The following is a 14,354-nucleotide window of genomic DNA, read 5'->3' as shown; positions in this document are numbered from 1 at the left end:
CTGATGCAATCTCATTGGATGAGCAACTTACTTCAACGTCCTTATCCTGCCAAGTGCCTGTGCGGCTCAAGTGAGAATAGTGTGGGAAGCTTGCACTGATTGGTATCTAGCAAGTGCTCAGTGTCCTTATTGCAAGCATGCCTCCCTTTACTGTGCTTGGCTTTATTGCACTTCGCAGAGAATTGCATCTTCTACAAATAGAAGGTTTGTGGCCACCCTGTGTCGAACAAGTCTATCAGCGCCATTTTCCCAATAGCATGTGCTCACATTGTATCTCTGTTACATTTTGGTCATTTCCTCAATATTTCAAATTTTTTCATGATGCTCTGGTGACTCGCTTTATTGCAACACTCGCTTTGTAGCAGTGGTCTGGAACCTGCGATACCTTCCAGGTATGCCTGCATCTGTATTATCACTTACTAGTCATAGGACTCTCAACAAGGGACTTCAGTTCTCTAAGACTCGGGCCCCAACCCATGAAATAGGGATCAATCACATCATAACACTCAAACTCATGTGAGCAAAAGTGCTTTGAACATTCCAGAGGGATACCCGAATGACAGTGAGTATCAAATAGGAAGTCAAGGTAAGAAGACCACTAGAGGAGAAAAGCACTAGGGGGACAGAGCCTGTCCAGCGAGATCATTGCAGTGTCCCCGCACCTGGCACAGAGTGGACTCCCAGTGGAGTCCACCTGCTGAATGAACAAAGGGTGCTATTTGAGTTCCTAATAAGAGGTGGCCATCTGTTTCACTGTGTCCACTAAGGGCAGTGGGCAGGTGCTTGTTCTTTCCTGAGCTTGTTGGGGAGCAGCAGTGGGCAGGATTTTCAGGATTTGAATCCAATGCCAGAGTTACTTTTTACCAACTCTGCCAAGGCACTGGAAAAGCCCACCTGGGTCTGGAAAAGCCTCCCTCCCCTAGCTTCCAAGTTGTCTCCTCCCTGGATGAAGGATGGGAATAACCAGCAAGAGTCTTGGTGTGGCGCTGTGGGTTAATGTGCCAGACTGCAAAGCTGTTTTAACCGCAAGGTTGGCAGTTCAAGCTCACCAGTTACTCCTCAGAAACCCTATACAGGGTCGCTATGGGTCAAAACCGACTCGATGGCACTTAACAACAGCAACAAGAGACAACATAGAGGAGCTCTGCTTACGTAGTGGTTACGAATCAGGCTGCTAACCTCAAGGTTGACAGTTCAAAACTATCAGCCGTTCCATGGGAGAAAGATGAGGCTTTCTGCTCCCGTAAAGATTTACATCCTCAGAAACTGTGTGCAGGGTCACTATGAGTCAGAACTATGAGTCAGAATCGACTCCACAGTACTTGACAACAACAGGGACAACATTTGACTCCAAAACTCCACAGCACTTACTTGCTCACAGGTAGATGCCAGGGGCAGGAGCCAGAGGCAAGCCCCCAGTCCAGAGCCCTGGTGCCTAGAGGAGACAGTCACCATCACTTCTCCTGGCCGGTGGTAGCACTGCTGTGGTAATGAAGCAACAGCTCTTGCTAGGCAGAATTTCCAAATCTGAAAACTGGACTCAGCGTGTTTCCGAGTCTCACCTCCTACCCCAGTACCAGGGGGCCATGAGACTCTGGAGACAGCCTGTTCCACAGCCCACGGTGGAAAGACCTCCTTTGGGGGACCATGTCTGCCCACCAGGGCTCCCCTGTCTGGTGTCTATCCTGGCATCCTCCTTGGGAGTCAGGCAGGTGGTAGCAGCACATATACAGAGACTCCCAAACAGAACACTCGGCGCTCTTAGAAGTCTGGTTCTCAGTCCTGGCTGCACAGGAAACCTTAAAAACCTGACTACCCAGGCCAATTAAATCAGAATCTCTCAAGGGGGATACCCAGGTAGCTAGACTTTTTATGCTTCTTCAAGTGGTTCCAATGAGCAGCCAAGTTAAGAGGCAATTATTTAGAGACAGGAGCTCTATGAGGAGAGCAAAGTGGCAGGGAAACAGAGAAATCTAGAAACTGAAGCTCAAAGGAGGAGAATGAAGTTGCAGGTGAGGAGTCTGTCCAGGGCTGCTGGAGAAACAGGAGTTGGGGTAGGTGGGAAGCGGGATGAGTCCAGGGAGGGGTGATACCTCTAGCCACAAACACAGCTGAGGTGAACTGTCAATGCGGACAGGTGGACCAGTGACCCAGGGAAAAAGAGATCTGCCTTTCTCAGAGACCCAAGAGGGAAATTGCTGAGGCTGGGTGTGAGAAGGGTCTAAGGAAAGGATTGTGGAGCCCTGGGGCCCAGGGTAGGAATGGGCACTGGCGAGCCTGATCTGTGATGAAGCCTGCAGCTTCCTGGAGTTGGTTCCTCAGTCTTTGGTAACAAGGAATTACTGAAAGTGGTCCAGAGGAGAACATTGAGCCAGAAATAAGAGCCGAGCAAGTCTATGTGCCCAAGGATACCTTCCTTCTCTGTGGTAACTGTGAGGATATGGCAGAGGCAGGTTCTGGAGGCCTACACGGGTCTCCTTGGGAACTGCCTCTTAGAGCCATTGAGGTAAGGATGTAGACTGAGTAGGAAGACAGGAGGAAGGGCCAGCTTGATTGTCTTGAGGTGGGAGAGAGCAGGTGTCTTGCGGGCTGGTCTTAAGTGTCCCATCTTGGATGGGATTGAGAGAGGGTCTCTGGAGCAGATGGTCTCTGGAATGTCCATGTTCATAGGCAGCTGGGACAAAGTGGCCAACTGGAGGACAGCTGTTCAGTTGCCTTGTCCCCTGCCAGGCAAGGACTGTGATCACCTGCTCTTCGCTGGGCCCACAAAGGCCTATGTGTTTGGAGGACAGGGATGGACATTCAGCCATGACGGAAGGGTGAGCCTAGCCTCACTTGAAGAAAACAATACCATCCCCTCCTTCTCAGGGGCTGGGATCAGGGACTGTGGAAATGTGGAGGGGAGCATGCTTCTCATCCCAAACTTCTCAAAGGGCTCAGGGTCCAGACAGCCTCTCCTAATCCCCCACAAAAGCTGTCAACCTAGAGAGGAACCAGTAGAGAGAGTGAAGAAGAAACCCTCTCTTAAAGATAAGGTAAAAAGGAAATGAAAGGAATTCCCAAGAACCACCTTGGAATGAAGCTATTCTTGAGTATGCAGTGCCTCATATCTACTAAAATGTACAGTCATTTCCATTTGCAAGCCCCTATCGCGTATCTGTCAAGTCCTGGTGTGGCGCTGTGGGTTAATGCGCAAGACTGCAAAGCCGTTTGAACTGCAAGGTTGGCGGTTCAAGCTCACCAGCTGCTCCTTGGAAACCCTATACAGGGTCGCTATGGGTCAGAATCGACTCAACAGCACTTAACAACAACAACTGCATATCTATGGAGTCCTGGTGTGGCACTGTGGGCTAATGTGCTGGACTGCAAAGTTGGTTTAAACTGCAAGGTCAGCAGTTCAAGCTCACCAACCACTCTTCAGAAACCCTACACAGGGTCTTTATGGGTCGGAACCAACTCGATGGCACTTAACAACAGCAACCACATATCTGTGAGCCCTGATGTGGCGCTGTAGGATAAGCACTGGACTGCAAGATTGGTTTGAATTGCAAGGTCAGTGGTTCAAACTCACCAGCTGCTCCTCAGAAACCCTATACAGGGTTGCTATGAGTTGGAACCAACTTGATGGCACTTAATAACAACAACAACCACATAGCTGTGGAGTCCTGGAGTGACTTTGTAGAATAAGCACTGGACTACTAACCTCGAGGTCATCAGTCCTAACCCACCAGTTGCTCTTAGAAGCCTATACAGGACTGCACTTGACAGCACACACCACCAGCACTGATTAACTTACATTAAGGAACCCTGGTGGTGCTGTAGGATAAGCACTGGACTGTTAACTGCAAGGTCTGTAGTTCACACCCACCAACTGCTCTGTGAGAGAAAGATGAGGCTTTCTGCTCCTGTAAGGACTTCCAGCCTCAGAAACCTTATACAAGGTCACTGTAAGTCAGGATCAACCTAATGGCAGAGAGTGCCTTGTGGTTTGGTTTAACTTGCATTATGTTTTTGAGAAAAGGAGAGCACGGTGGTCAAGAACTCAAACTACAATTAGACAGAACTGGCTGTGATTCCAGTTTAGCAACCTGCTCTCTGTTTGGCCTTGGGCAAATTTCTCAACAACCCAGAGCCAAAGTTTTTTCATCTCCAATCTGACCTTATACCCTACAGTACTAACAACAGGAAGACACTGTTCCCCGGGGCCACCTCCACTGCCTAGGCTAAGGAAGGAGAAGCCAGGATGGTTGAGGGGATGATGTGTTTTTTAGATCAGACAACAGAGGCCCAGGAGAGGCATGACTAGCCCAGGATCCTTATCCGGCCAGAAGCTCCCCTTTCCATTTGAACAAATAAGGAAAAGAAGGCCCACAGAAGCACAATCTATGTTAGAAGCAATAGTTCCTTGGTGGTACAAATGGATAATGCACTTGATGCTAACTGTAAAATAGACCTCAGGAAAAAGGTCTGGTGATGTACTTCTGAAAAATCAGTCATTGAAAATCTCATGGAGCATAGCTCTCTTCTGACACACATAGAGTCGTCATGAGTTAGAATTGAATTAATAATAACTGGTATATTTACCCAACCACAAAAAGGAATCAAATACTGATACACACTACATTGTAGATAACCTTCAAGGCTGATGGGTGAAGGGGCAGGTAATATACAAGCGGGAGGCTGATAGAGGAAAGATGAATATGGCAGGAGAAACAGAGAGGAATGCAAGAGTTAAAGCTTACTTTAAGTGCTGACAAGTCAGCTCCGAATCACAGTGACTCTGTATAGCATTTCCGAGGAGCAGCTAATACGTTTGAACCGCCAACATTTTGGTTCAAATTGACCTTGCGGTCCAGTGCTTATCTGACAGTGCCAGACATGTTAACACGGGTAATGGGGAAGGCAATATATAAGAGACAGTTTGCAGAGGCAAGACGGAAGGTGGTGGGAGACACCGGGAGGAATGCAAGAGTTAAAGAGAATCGAGGTAAACACTGTTAACTGATGGTACATGGAGGGGATTGCAATCTTTGTAATGAAGTAAAGTATATGATTTGTTGAATGTAAAACTGATTTTCTGCTCTGAAAACCTTCACTCAATTCACAATTAAAATTTTTTTTTAAAACTTATGCTGGGTGAAGGGATCCAAATGCAAAAGGTCACCATTGTATGATTCTTTTTATATGAAAAAGTCAAAATAGGTAAATCCATAGAGACAGAAAGGTGGGTGTCAAGCCTGGGAGGCTTGGAAAGTGGTGGGGGGTTAACTGCTTAATAGTTATGGGGTTTCCTTTTGGGGTGATGAAAATGTTTTGTAATGAGATGCACAACATTGTGACTGTATTAAAAGCCACTGAACTGTTCACTTTAAAATAGCTAGTTTTACGTTATGGGAATGTCACCTGGATTCAAAATAATAACAATGATACCCGTGACAAGATTAGAGGAAGGAAGGACATGAAAAGTGGTTGTTGTTGTTGTTAAGTGCTGCCTAGTCAGTTCTGACTCATAGCAATCCTGCATAGGGTTTCCAAGGAGCATCTGGTGGGTTTGAACTGTTGAACTTGTGGTTCTCGAAGTCCAGTGCTGAAAGGTGACAGAAGGACTGAGATATGAGGATGGGAGGAGGTGTGAGAGAAAAAGGCAAGTTTGGGATGAGGAGAGATTTGAGAGGGGTTTCCTCAGCAGCTGAGGGGAGTGGAGAAGGAGGCAGAGTTTGATACCTGGACAGGGAGGGGACAGCCCAAATGAGAGGGCATCTAGGGATGACACCTTCAGTCTTGGAGGGTTTGCTTCACCTCAGACTCCCCTGAAAGCTCCGGGTGGATGGGGGTAGAGGCCACATCTTTTCAGCTCTCTTTAATTTTCAATGTCATCACAAGTAGATGGTTCTTTCAAAATGTCTGGCACCAATGGAATGAAATCAAACATGCTAACCAGCAGGCCGACTACCCACTGTCCACACCGGGAAGTAAGGAACTGGGCTGATGTGCCACCTCCAGGCAGTGGTAAGACTGCCATCTCCCAGAGCAGAGGCCTCAGTGCCCTGCAATCACCCCTCCTCATAGGCTGTCCCCCAGAGGGCAGCAGCACAGGGTCTGGGATAGGGGAAGGGATTGGGTGAGCAATGTGGGCTCCTTTGTCAGACCCAGGAAGGGGAATGGGGGCAGCTACAGGAAGTAGCAGGGGTGAGGTGCTCCCTCAGAATCTATCCCCTTCTTCCCCTCACCCCTCCCTTCTTGTACAGCTCCTGCACATGCTCAGTGGACCCACAGTTGGGTTGGATGGGGGAGGGTATTGATTGGCACCCCCCACTTAAAGGGCCAGTGTCATTCTGGCCTACTCCCCAAAGGGGCAATGGGCCCTAGCCACTCTCTTTCCTCATAATGAATTACTTCACCCCAACCTCCTCCCCACTTCCTGGCAACTTCCTCCTGACCCTTGGGTGACTCTGCCCACCTTATGACCTTCCCTGTCCCACTGCAGGTCTGCTAGACACAGGAGTTTTCACTGGGATGGGGAGTCCTTGATGGGGAAGAAAGGGAGATCCCAGACCAGGCTAGGCAGGAGAGGCGGGAAATGACTGCAATCACTCCTGTGAACTATTTGCCTCTCTGGTCCTCCTTCTTCTGACCCAGGAGACCAAGAAGGTTCTAGACAGCACCTGGGCTGAAGGGAAGTAAGGCCCTGGAAAGGCTTTTGGAGGAGAAATGGGTGGGTCCAAGCTTGGCCTCCCTGCTGAGTGCAGTGTAGGTCTGTAAATGGAGCGTCCTGCATCATCTTGGTGGGGGAAGGGAGGAGTCAAGCCTCAGAACCAAGCAGCCCAAGAGGGAACAACTGGAAAGGTTGTTCCGAGAAAAAGCAGGGAGGTGAGGAGATGGACCCAGGCCTGGTTGCCACCTGGAGCTGAGCCTGCTGTCCCCAGAAGGGAGCCTCACACACCCCAGCTCCCAGAGGTCTCGTCCCTCCTCACAGGGTTGGGCTGAGGGTAGTGAGCTCAGAGAACCAGATGGTGGAAGAGGGGTGACAGGGATCCTCCTTCACTGTCCCTCTGGACATTTTTCCTGTTCACACCCCCTCTCCTTTGTCTACCTCTTATCCCACCCTGTCCTCTACCACCTTGGTGTTTACCCTGGCCAAGAGCCCTTCAGCCATTTTATGTGCTGGGTGGAGGGGTGGTAGGGCAGCAGGGAGGAGGAGGAGAGGCTGGCTAGCAGCTTTCCCATCTCTAGGCTCTTCTCTGGCTTCTAGGCCAAAAAGGGCCAAGCCCCTCACCTGCCCCCTCCTGGCCCCTGTTCTGCATTCAGGGAGTAGCTCTCACCCACTCAGGGAAGAGCTACTTCCCAGACACACCCTTTCCCTCCACACCACCCTAGTGCCCTGGGCTCCCTCCCCCTATACTACACCAGCCCTCTGGAATGTTCTCCCCCTCCTAGTTTTACACACACACTCACACACACTCAAATGTCTCCAGATAAACAACCTTCATCCTGCCCTCCCCCTCCAGGCACACTGAGGAATGCAGCAGCTGTGTCAGGCTAAGGGGCCTTCAGGTCCCATACTAGCACCCTATGGGGGAAGGCAGGCCTCAGTCAGCTTCCCTGGAATCCTGAAAGTCACTTCCTCTCTAAGCCTTGGGTTTCTCATCTGCAAAGTGGGGATGATCATTTCCAGCCAACCCTTCCTCATAAAGCTGTGTGGGCTTTCTCAGCCAGCGTTCCAAAGGCAGATCCTCCAAGGATGGGCCAATGTCTTTCCTGAAATCCATCCCTTCCCAGTCTTTCCCACTTGCTTCATTGTGGAAGGCGCTGGCTTGGTCTGGGTGTGGTAGAACAAAAATGAAAGTTATCCTGGCAACACACATGGTTCGTCAGCATTTCCATCCCCTAGCTCCTAGGCTGAGTCGTTCTCTTGCCCACTGTGGCCTGTCAAGAGCCTGGAATGGAAGCCAGGTTGGACTAGCCAGGCATCCACCCCTCCCTTGCATGGCAGTACCACCAACTCCAGGGTCACATGTGAGTTGACTAACATCCCCAACACAGCTGCAGTTATCTGAGCAAGGGCTCCTGGCAGGTTTGGGAAGAGACAGGGTGTCCGCTGAAGGGTGGGTCTAAGTGTGAGTCTGTGAGCTCTTCTTAGAGCTCCCATTGTGGCTGGCATGTGGCGGAGTCTATACATGTGGGTGGTGTCTATACAGGTTGACCCTCTATTATGCAGCTGGGTGAAGGGCTCACACACTTCAGAGGGAATTTACCACAGGAGTGATTAGGACAGATACACATGGAGACAGGGTAGGCTTCAGGAAGACGAGGCAGCCAGCACCACTGAGGATCCACCTCTGTCCCCCTCTGCCTCTTGGGCTTTATTTTCCATCAGGAAAATGCATGGGTGCTGATTTGTAAGTGCCCGTTCAGGAAAATGGGGCACACATGAGATGACTAACCTCCCTCCCAAGTCTTTGCCGGGGAAGATGGGGTGCTGTCAAGGAAAAAGGCACAAGACACTCCACCCTCACCCGCTAAATACAGGAATGCAGGGAGCCTACGGAGCAAATCAGAACAACAGAAAGGCTGGAGATTTGAGCCCATCCAGAGCAGGAATGGATTAATCGCAAGTACAGTGTTCGTTAGTTTTTAGTAAGTAAGGTATGAACAGGTTTAATTGTGACTACTTACTAATCTGTAGCGAATAATTTTACCAGAGTGCTTACTGGTATGCACTGGCTTAATTATGCTTCCTAACCTCTAGTGAATAATTTTGATGTGGTGAAACCCTGGTGAAATTATTCACTACAGATTACTAAGTAGCATAATTAAACCCAGGCCTAACTTACTCATTGGGTAAGCCATCCCTGAACCAGGGGAACCTCAGAAGAAAGGCCTGCTCATCTGCTTCCGGAAGTTCAGTCTTCTACTCTGCAACACATGGGATTGCCCTGGGTTGGAATCAAGTTGATGGCAACTGGGTTTTTTTGTGTTGTTTGGGAGCAAACTTTGAAAGAACCCTTGGAACAGAGCAACGGGCACCTGAGTTGGGCTGTCTCTTACAGTCCCAGCTCCTTCACAGCTTCTTGGCATCTCGAGTTAGGTTCCAGCTGAACCTGGGCACTCCAACTGAGCTCCCTGCCACCTTTGCATCCCTCTCTAGAAAACCTGCAGTGCAGTCTGATTGTTTCTAGATCCAGAGAGAATTCTGGCATCCTGGGAATTCTGATAGGTACCCAACCCACAGATGTACTGTTCCCCTAATGGTAGCAATGGGGGAACTGAGACCCTAAATCCCAGACCTCCCCAAAAGGGCTAAGCTTGGTTGCCCAGAGCAGCCTAGGGGTTGGACTGCCCTTCCAAAGCCCATAAAGTCAATACTAGCCATTCCTGTTTGGTCTTACTAAGACCTTTTAATTTCCTTATGAAATATAAGACAGCATCAAACAACAAACTGGAAATGACAAGGTGGACGACTGAACTGATTTCAGCTGTTGTCACAGGGCACAGCTGGCCTGAGTGTGAAATGGCATCTTCTCCTTAGCTTAGCCTAGCTGGGACAGGGACAGGATGCCCCTAGGTTCCCAGTTCCTCACTGCAGCTGCTATCCTTTCGGTTCCACATCTCATTCTCCTGCCGAAGTCGCTGGTTCTCAGTTCGGAGCCTCTCTATCTCGGCAGTCAATGCTTCCACCTGCCGGCTGGTGGAGCATTGTTGCAGCTGCTGCAGCCTTCGTGTCTCCTCCTCGGCCTGGGACAGCCGCCTCTCCAGATCCAGGTACTCTTGCACCAGCTCCTGCTTGCTGCGGCCCTGCAGGCTCTCCGTGTGGTAGCACTCATAGGCCTCAGAGAAATCCCTCTGCAGGAACTCCCCCTGAGCCTGATCCCGCCCATCGCTGTCTCCTGCCTCACTTTCCCCGCTGGAGCCTGGGTGGGAGACCCCATGGGGCACATCCAGATCAGGCTCCTCTGGATCTCGGTCATTCATCAGGAACTGGGTGGTGTTGTAAGGTGCTACAGGCTGACCCTTGGCAAACATCTCCTGGCGCACCTGCGATGCCCTCTGGCTCTGCCTCTCATCTCGTTGTTGCTTCTCAGCCCAGCTCAGCTCCAGGTAGGGCCGCCAGTGCCGCTTGCGCTTGGAAGGCCGCCGGCGGTGCTTCTTCCGGCCCAGCACCGCCTCTGCTGAGCAGCCCCCTGGGCTCTGGGTTGGAGGACCCCTATTGTTCCAGCCCAGGCCACCACCAGCCCCAGTAAGATCCTCATCCTCTGAGTGGCTCTCCATCTGAGGTGTTGGGGGCAGTGAACTGCCAGGGTCCTGAGGTTCAGAGGGTGTTTCAGGGCTCCCTGGAGCCCCAAAGCTCTGAAAAAAAGGACAAGGAAGAAGGGATCACAAACATCCTGCCCTTGAAGGTAGAAATTTTCCTTCTCCACCTAGCCTAAATCCAGCCTTCCCACACCCAGCTAACCTGATCACTTCACCGCTTCTGCTACCATTTTATGAAGCCTTACTTGCCTGTCAATACCTGCCCACCGCACTCCACCTCAAATATGTACACAGTAAGATCAGGGATTCTACCTGTGTTCACTCTATATCAATGCCTAGAGTAATACCTGGCACAAAGTAATTGTTCAAGAAAAGCTATCTGAATGAATGAAGTAGGAGAAAAAAACTGAGATGGAAGGTGGCTTTCATGTGTTTGTTCAATCAGAAGCCCAAATAGTACTTGTCCTTCTCTCCACCTAGAAAGTGTGTCCCTTAAACAGGGCTGGCTTTATAGGCCCCACGCTCAGAAAAGTCCCACACTTGGCATAATGCTCTGTTGTTGTCTTAGTGAAATTCTAAATCATTGTTCAACAAAGGGTCCTTTTGCACTAGGCCCCATAAATGATGTTGTTGTTAGGTACCATCCAATCAATTCTGGCTCATAACGATCCTGCATAGGGTTTCCGAAGAGTCACTGGTGGGTTTAAACTGTTTGGTTAGCAGTCCAGTGTTTATCCTACAGCCATCCTAAGTCCAGGTATTTGCACAGCTGACTCTTTCTCATCCTTTAGGGTTCAGTTCCATTGTCAACTCTTTAGAGAGACCTTCCCTGACCACCTATCAAAAGTAGCTCCTGCCTCCCATGCCCAGTGACTCCCTATTAGTCACTCTGCTAACATCCCATGTTGTTGTTGTTGTTAAGTGCCATCCAGTCGGTTCTGATCATAGCGACACTGTATAGGGTTCTGAGGAGTGACTGGTGAGTTTGAACCGCCAGCCTTGCGGCTCAAACCAACCTTGCAGTGCAGTGCATTATCCTACAGCACCACACCATATAACACTGATGAAATGATCATTTACCATCTATCTTCCTCTCATTAAAAATGTATCTTGTCCATTTAATTCACTACTCTAGCCCCATCATCAACATAAGGGAAGTGCTCAATAAATGTTTGTTAAGTGGCCTAAAGTCTACAAGACAAGGGGACCCAAAAGAGATTTAGACAGTGAAATTCTCATTTTCATGGTTCTACAGTACAGAATAAAAAATATATTTATTCCAAGCTGAAGCTAGTATATCATTCTTCTATATGAAGGGCAGGAAAGAGGTTCTAGTTCAGAAGAGAAAGACCAGTCTTCAGTCTGCAGCTGAGAGAGTTCCAGAACTTAGCTAAGAGGTGGAAAAGATTCAGCTAAGAATGAGTGTGTATGTGTATGTGTGTGTTTGAGGCATCTGCTTATCTCTGTGTGGTGAGGGTGGGCATACTGAGTGTGGGGAACAAGGGATGAATTGCTCTAAACTTGTGGTCTGGGGAATTTCTATTAATAACCACTGCTATTGGTATGTTGTTTTATGATACACAACATAGCTCAGAGACATGTGAGCATGGGTCCGTCCGGGCACAGTGTGTGGACTGGGGGGCCTAGTGTATGCGCTACTATAAAAGATGGGGACATGCTATGTGGGTTTTGGAGACCCTGAAGAGAACTGTTTCAAGGAAAAGGAGGTATGTCAGAGTGTGTGTATTGTGTGTGTTATGTGTTGTACTGTTACTTCACCAGCAGAAAGATCTTCAATCAAGAGCAACAAGCTAGGATCATCTGAAACAGAGCTGCTGCCCAACCTGGGAGAGGCAAGGCCACTAGCGATACGGAGGCAGGTGGTTTGTTTCTGCTGTATAAAGACTTACTTGCTTCTAGCTCTCAGCAAAATCTTTCCCCTATCCAAGCTAAATCTGCCCCTCAGGCCCACATGCTTGTTCCTGAAGTTTGTCCCTCTATCAATCATCACTACACCCACCTTCTCAACTGATGACATGGTTAGGTTCCAAAGACCAGGTTGTTATATAAAAGTTTGCATTCTGCAAAAACAGAGGATGACCATATCAGATCACAGAATAGAGAATAACTACATATTGCATAACTGCCCAATTACCTAACTGCCAAACAACTAAGAAGCATGGCCCAGCCAAGCTGACACAAAGTCTTAAACATCACAGTCAACATTATTCCTGCCTTGCAGCTCAGTATTCGTTACTGCCCCATATACATTGTTAATGTGCAAAATGGATAGATTGGTTTTTACTGTTGTCTTAAATGTGAAATGTCAGATAAGGAAATAGTATAAGTGAGGAGTAGGTGTCCAGCAGATAAGCTGCATGACTTGGCTCAGTCATTTGCCCTCTCTGAACCCTCTAGCCGTAGCATGCTATAAACTTTAAGTAAATCCAGGATGCACTGGAAAAAGCTAGGTAGTGTGGGTTAGAAGCAGCTCTGAGCCCTAGTCTAAGTTCCTTCCTTACCTAGAGTGAGTTACAGGATGGGGTAGAAGAGAGGGCAAAGTGGGGGCAGTCAGAAAGAGCAGAGTTGGAAGGTTTGGGAAGTTCTGTGGTAGAATTGTTGCCTCCCACACAGGAAATCTAGTTCCGATTCTTGGCTAATGCATGTCATGTACAACTACTATGTATGTCAGTGGAGGTTTGTCTGTTGCTTTGATACTGACTAGGTTTCAGGGTAGCTTCCAGACTAAAGCAGACTAGGAAGAAAGGTCTAGGCTATGAAAAACAGTCAATGAAAACCCCATGGATTCTAACAATCTGCAGGTGATCATGGGGATGACACAGGAGTGGGCAGCGTTCGGGTCCATTACGCATGGGGCTGCCATGAGTGACAGCAGCTGAGAACATTCAGATGAGAAGGTGATGTCCTCCTGGGCCTGATACAACTAGCCTCTCCCCTCTCTCCTGGGTGATCTCCTACTCCCATTGCGGTCCCAAATTACAGATCAACTGTTCAAACTCTCTTTCCTGCTTCTGATTAGGTTCTCAGCCTGGACAAAATATAAATATTCAGCCAAGTTCTGTGGCCTTGAGGTCATGATATGGTTCAGTTGTCAGAAGGTTCTTGGTTCTTTATACCCTGGGTCTGTTAGTTACAGGCTGCCTGATTCTGGACAAGGTATTTCAGTTCTCAGAACCTTAGCTGCGGGAGAATAGAAATAATCATTCTGAATCTTGAAAGAGCCCTGATGAGGTACTGTAGGACAAGCACTGGAATGGTACCTGCAACGTCAGCAGTTCAAACCCATCAGCCACTCTCGGAAACCCTTTACAGTGTGGCTTTGAGTCTGAACTGACTTGATGGCAAACAACTTTGAAAGGCTTGAATTTCACGATACCACCATTTTAGCAACTGGCATATTGCCCAACACATAGTAGGGATTCATTTATAAATGTTAGTTTTCTAAATCTGCCATCACATCTGAGACAAGCCAGGATTCCAGCTGTAGGATCCAAGTTCAGCATACTCAGGAGGATGGTAGGGTTGGACTTACCTTGGCCTCCTCCAGGACTGCTGGTGACTCTGTATTACAGTGGATCTAGTTTGGAATGACCACCTTCTTCAGTTCCAAGTCTCAGCAGAAGTCTTTAACGACTGACCCCTGCTTTAAAGTACAACAGAAATCGAAGTCGGGAGGTGGAATTCTCAGGAGGGCTAAGTAGCTAAGTCTTTACTAAGGCAGTGGCAGCCATTTTGTAGCATCAGACCAGCACATCCTCATTTTCAAAGGCAGACCTTGGGAGGCTGCTTCCACACCTCCAGCCAGCCAGGGCTCAAATGGAGAATAAGGGTCCATCTTTTCAGTGCTGTTCCTCAGGCCTCAGGCTATGGTTTATACCCTATAATGTCTTCCAGGAAGCCACTGAAGCCCAGGCTGGCAACTAGGAAACTAGGCTTACTCTCCCTGCCCCCAACATCCAAAAGGGAAAGGTAAACTGCCCCAATATATTATCTACAATAATGACCCCAGTGGGAGTGGAGTGGGTCTGTGGCTCTGACAGTATGCACCAGGTTTAAGAGGGGTCCTCTCCCCACTGAGCCCA

The 14,354-nt window shown here is 48.8% G+C and overlaps 1 protein-coding gene across 1 annotated transcript in view; it reads right to left on the bottom strand.

Moving 5' to 3' along the window:
• The window catches only part of HEXIM2 (hexamethylene bis-acetamide inducible 2), a 57,560-nt gene extending 43,557 nt beyond the window's left edge, over positions 1-14,003 (bottom strand). Inside the window, exons 1-3 of the mRNA XM_006833716.1 lie at positions 13,986-14,003; positions 13,805-13,849; positions 9,582-10,347 (exon numbers count right to left, since the gene is read on the bottom strand). Of these exons, the coding sequence (XP_006833779.1) occupies positions 9,582-10,347; positions 13,805-13,849; positions 13,986-14,003 (829 nt within the window). The remainder of the gene's footprint in view (positions 1-9,581; positions 10,348-13,804; positions 13,850-13,985) is intronic.
• Positions 14,004-14,354: the final 351 nt, after the last annotated feature.

This window comes from Chrysochloris asiatica, unplaced genomic scaffold, assembly GCF_000296735.1.
Source record: "Chrysochloris asiatica unplaced genomic scaffold, ChrAsi1.0 scaffold00007, whole genome shotgun sequence".
In the NCBI taxonomy this organism is placed as follows: domain Eukaryota; kingdom Metazoa; phylum Chordata; class Mammalia; order Afrosoricida; family Chrysochloridae; genus Chrysochloris; species Chrysochloris asiatica.
This window is presented reverse-complemented; position numbering and strand designations above follow the sequence as displayed.